Below are 4996 nucleotides of genomic sequence, written 5' to 3'. Positions count from 1 at the left end.
TCTATGCACAATCAGCTTGTAACACTCCAAAGAGAAAGGAAAACTTGAAATCGCATCACATGACCCCTTTAATAAAATGTGTAAATCTTGATATAAAAGGCACCTAGTAAAAACAACTTGACCATACTTAGATTTGAAATAATTATAAAAAAAACACTTTATAATACTAGGATTTATATTAATGGTTTATAACTTACTGCAGAGGCATTCATTCCATTTCATCTACCATTTGTTAGAAATATAAGAGTTAATTTACTGGACTAAGGTTGACATACCTAAAAAGAAAGCAACTGTCTCCGAGAATGAAGAGAGGCACATGCTGGGAGCCACCTCTCCGAGGATACGTCCAATCTGCTGATGAAGCTCCTCCTCAGGCATTCGCTCATCTCTCTGAAGAAAAGAAAAATGTATTACTCGGCAGTTTTTTGAAAGCAAACAATCCTACCCATCAACAATCCTAAAAACCCTGAAGTGAAAACAAAATTAACATTTAAAAACAGGAACTAAAAGGTGCTCGTCTGAGCTATTTTAGTGGGCTAAGTAAGTTGACATGAACAATCAACAATAACCGTGTCATGTTTGAGCAGAATCTGCTCTCAGGGCATAAACTGTGTAAGAAGACAACACCACGCACCTGGTAGGTTTGTACAATGATGAAGATGTTGTCCACACCCACAGCCAGCACGAGGAAGGGAATGACCTCAATGACGATGAGTGTGAGGGGGATGCCGATGTAGCTGAAGATACCCAGCGAACATGCGACTGAACTCAACACGATCAGGATACCGGCGATACCCAGAGAGATCTTAGAGTCCACCTGCGAAACGTACAAATGCAGCATTTAAAATAATGAGGATATGCAAGCTCAGCCTAATGGCAGGAAAATTGACTACAAATATTGATGACTTGTTTCCAGGGGAATACACTCCAGTCCCTCCCCCTAAAACATAAAGACCTGCTGCCCCCGACCATCAACGACAAGTAGCAAATGTTCTTTTTAAAAACAGGACAAACTCTTTGGTATGCCTTATCCAAACTTCCTGTTTCAATAAGGTGTGTCAAAATAGCAAAACAGTTCTTCAGGTTTTTAAACATGTAGCACTTTTGTTCTTCACATGATTTTTTTTACTGACTTTAATGAGTTCTTTGGTCAATCACGATGCTGACAGCCTATACAATGCTGAAAGAAATACTAAGCCCGAACATAAACTCTAACCTTACCCTAAGTGTAGATGCGGGAAGGGGGGTTTGTGCTTAAGCATGGAAAAATTTGCACTGAAAGTGAGGGCTAACAGGAAAAAAAAAGAGAAGGAAACAGATGGCAGAAAGCACATACTGTATTAAGATCATAATACATAATTCGTTACAGTATGTGCCAGTATAAGCCATTATAATGGCTAAGGGACATCTACTAAACCTTTTATATTAATGCCAGCATCAGAAGATTAAAAAGTGTATATTGTAAGTGTATTTTTAGAAGGTTTATAGTATATTCATTTGAATTAAGCAATATCCATACTAGGGGTGGGGGAAAAAATCGATACAGCACAGTATCGCGATATTTTCCTCGGCAATACTGTATCGATACACGGACGCCAAGTATCTATCTTTTATTATACTATTTGGTAGAACAACAAAATCAATTTCTTTACAGTCCACTAGATGGTGTTGAGTTTTTTTTCTTAAATCCTTTAATGCAAGGCAAGCCGTTGATTATCCCGCTTATTCCATGGTCATTTGCCAGTATTGACAACTTAAAGCTGTTTACGATGTTAGCAGCGCAATATTTAACCGGAAGGGTAAAAATTACGGTTATTTTCGTCAGTTACGGCTCTTTAGCTCTAGCTTTCTGCCCGCTTCAAATCAGATACAGAGATGAAATAGTGTGGTAAGACCACATTTATTTGAATGAATTATAGCATTTATTTGAATCAATTATCGATCGAGAGAGAGATGACAGTTGTGTGTGTGAATTACTTGAGTCTGTGCGTCTCGCTCTACAAACTATGAAGCTGTTTAGTTACTTTGATTTTAGTTTCTGAGGAAGATAATGAAGCGATCTAGTATCTGTTATTTTATTAATAAAAGTCGCGGGGCAGCACCGACAATAAGTTTCGGTGTGCGCGCAATGCGATCTGCAATCTCCGACCTCTCTCCCTTCTCACTGTGTTTATGTGCGAGTGGTGCGTGCGTGTGTGTGTATGCATCAATTAAAGCAGTGCATTAATATAGAACGGTGATATAGAACTGGCTTGGAACTACATGGAATGAATGAAAGTAAAAATACTAAGACCAAGTGCATAGTATACCTGTTGTAGCACATTGTTTACACATTGAATACATGTTATGTTTAATTTAAATGTAACATTTTTATTTGAATGTAAAACTATGTTTTATTTATTTTAAATTTAACAGTAATTTACTTTCAAATGCCCCAATTGCTCAAGGATCTGCACAGCTTTTTTGTACAAGTTCAAGCTGCATTGTTCAAAATACCTGTAGTAGCACAGCAGTGCATACCTGTTTACATTTAATTAAGGTTGACTAGACTAGACTGTAATACAAATAGTTGAGTTTGCCAGGTGCATACAACATTTATGACAGGTTTTCATGAAAGGGTTGGTCAGTTTTTCTGCTTGACAATCCCATTTTGCACTGCAACAATAAAATTGAAGTGAGATTAACAAACTGAGAAATGTTTCTTTTTAGTTAAAACAGGTGTTGCCAAAGTTTTCGTTTGGGGACATAATTTGAAGTTGGAAAAAGGTAATAAATTGCAATATATCGCAGAATACCGCAATATATTTAAAAAAGCAATAATATTGTATTGTGACACAAGTATCGTGATAATATCGTCTCATGGGGGCCTCTTGTGATTCCCACCCCTAATCCATACTCTTCTTTTTGCACCATTACCAAACAAACATTTCAAAAAGGTCACATTTAGAATAGAGATACCCTTACCAGCAGGGTCCAGAAGCTGTTAATGTGTCCCAGAGCCAGCGAGATGTAGACAAACATGATGACGTAGCTGATCACGATGGTGGTGATATCACTGCTGCTCTCGCGGTCGATCTCATCTTCAATGCTGCGTTCGGAGCTGAATGCGATGGTCAGGTTGGGGTTGTCATAGTTCTTCACGAAGTTGACAAACCTGTGGAGGTATGGGTATCCTGAATATACAGTATATGACCACATACATGACCACAAAAGAGATGCCATTCTAGATCAAAGCATTCATTTTTTATAATCTTTTCATAAAATATTCACCCATAAAATACACTAATCAGATAATTTAATCAAACTTACACTTTCTCCCATGCCAAAGCTTTGCCTAGTTTGTCCGTGTCATTCAGGTAGTTGTGGACAGGAAAGGTGATCACTAGAGCTGTGGCGTTGTTGTAGGCAGTGCCTATATAGGAATAACAGAAAAAACGAACAAAGACAAATAAAAGTTATATATAAAGTTACAATGAAAAAAAAAAACATTTACAAAAGCTAAAAGAAAGAGTATCTTAAACACTTTTATCGATTAGCCTATTAAACATATTAGATATGATTTGTGCCAAATAGTAAAGAAAAGCAAATTAAGAAAATTACAAAAACACGTTAAGACAGAAAAAAAACAGCATTCATTGGTAATACAGCCAATAAGAATGTTTCTCCAAAAGCACCGCCCCAATTAGAGTTTTGTGTTAAAATTGCTAATAAAAGGGCTAGTAGAGCAGATTTGACTTATGTATTTATGTTTTAACGTGTTTTTAATTTTCTTTCAATTTATATTTACAATATATGTTAGAAAATGCTGAAAATTCAGCTTTGCCATCATCACAGGAACAAATTACATTTGAAAATGTATTACAATAGAAAAGTTACTTTAAATTGTAATATTTCACAATATTATGCTTATTTTCCCCAGTATTTTTGATTAAAAAAAAACAAAAAACACCAAACTTGACCCTCAATTTTCAAAAGGTAGGAAATGCTACCAAAATGAGATCACAATGACGTCTTTGTTCTTTTGTATTTTATGTTTATTTTAGTCAAACTCACCCTCATATCCCCCAAGAGCAAGCCAAGGGAAAACTGGTCCTCCAAATGTACCCATGCAGGGGTCATGTGACTTGCTTGTGTCGTCCAGGGCCGCGGGAGAACTAATACAAAAGCAAAAGATAAGAAACAGTGAATCAAGGAAAGTTGTGAGTTTATTCATTTTAATTTACAAAGTTGAACAAATGCAACATGAACGATAATAGAGTGTTGCAGGGGTGACATTTTTGTAGTCCAAAAACTGGAAAGGAGCAAACATTTTAGCACTTCCAGTTCCATATTCCTAAAGTCAGTTTTTTTGAATGAGTTTTTGGTTAAATGCCTGAATTAAAGTCAAGATGTTTTCACATTTTATTCTACAACATAAAACACATCAGCAATGTATATATTTTTTTATTTAAACCTAAACTGTATTTTTCTGCAGGGAATCAGGGTGCTGCTAACGTGGCTTACAAAATTAGAAGAAAAAAAAAACAGTAGAGCTCACCTGACACAATATAAAAAATGAGTGTGATAGTCAGAGTTGACATAGAACACAGCATCCTTATGATCCAGGACTTCATGGCTGTTCTGGTAGTAGTTTAACAAACTTAGGATGGTACAGTTGTCATTGTAAGGAGCCAGAGGAGAAATACAGATGTCTTTAAAAGTAACTGTCTCCCCCTTATATTCAGCTGTCAGCTTTGCAATTTCTGTCTGGAGATCCAACACCTACATGGACAACAGAGCAAGTGTTGAGTATGGTGCATGGAGGATCGATCGAATGATTAAAACACTAAAAATATTAACAATAAAACAACAAATTAAAAACTAGTTGACCTAATGGACTAGTCATTGTTAAAAAAAATATTTCATACTGTATTCAAAAGTATTAGGACAGTTAAAAAGTTTGAATGTCATTGTGAAAGATTTTAACAAATCAAAGCAAGTGACATTTAAACTTTTT

At 35.9% G+C, this 4996-nt stretch overlaps 1 protein-coding gene across 1 annotated transcript in view; it reads right to left on the bottom strand.

Annotated features, from left to right (window-relative positions):
* Positions 1 to 4996, bottom strand: part of LOC107691157 (Niemann-Pick C1 protein-like) — a 46435-nt gene that overhangs the window by 26084 nt on the left and 15355 nt on the right. Inside the window, 6 exon segments of the mRNA XM_016489645.1 lie at positions 276 to 390; positions 635 to 817; positions 2965 to 3154; positions 3310 to 3412; positions 4054 to 4154; positions 4538 to 4761. Of these exon segments, the coding sequence (XP_016345131.1) occupies positions 276 to 390; positions 635 to 817; positions 2965 to 3154; positions 3310 to 3412; positions 4054 to 4154; positions 4538 to 4761 (916 nt within the window).

This window comes from Sinocyclocheilus anshuiensis, unplaced genomic scaffold, assembly GCF_001515605.1.
Source record: "Sinocyclocheilus anshuiensis isolate Anshui unplaced genomic scaffold, SAMN03320099.WGS_v1.1 scaffold894, whole genome shotgun sequence".
Lineage (NCBI taxonomy): Eukaryota > Metazoa > Chordata > Actinopteri > Cypriniformes > Cyprinidae > Sinocyclocheilus > Sinocyclocheilus anshuiensis.
The sequence above is the reverse complement of the archived record's forward strand: the minus strand, read 5'-3'. Positions and strand labels throughout refer to the sequence as shown.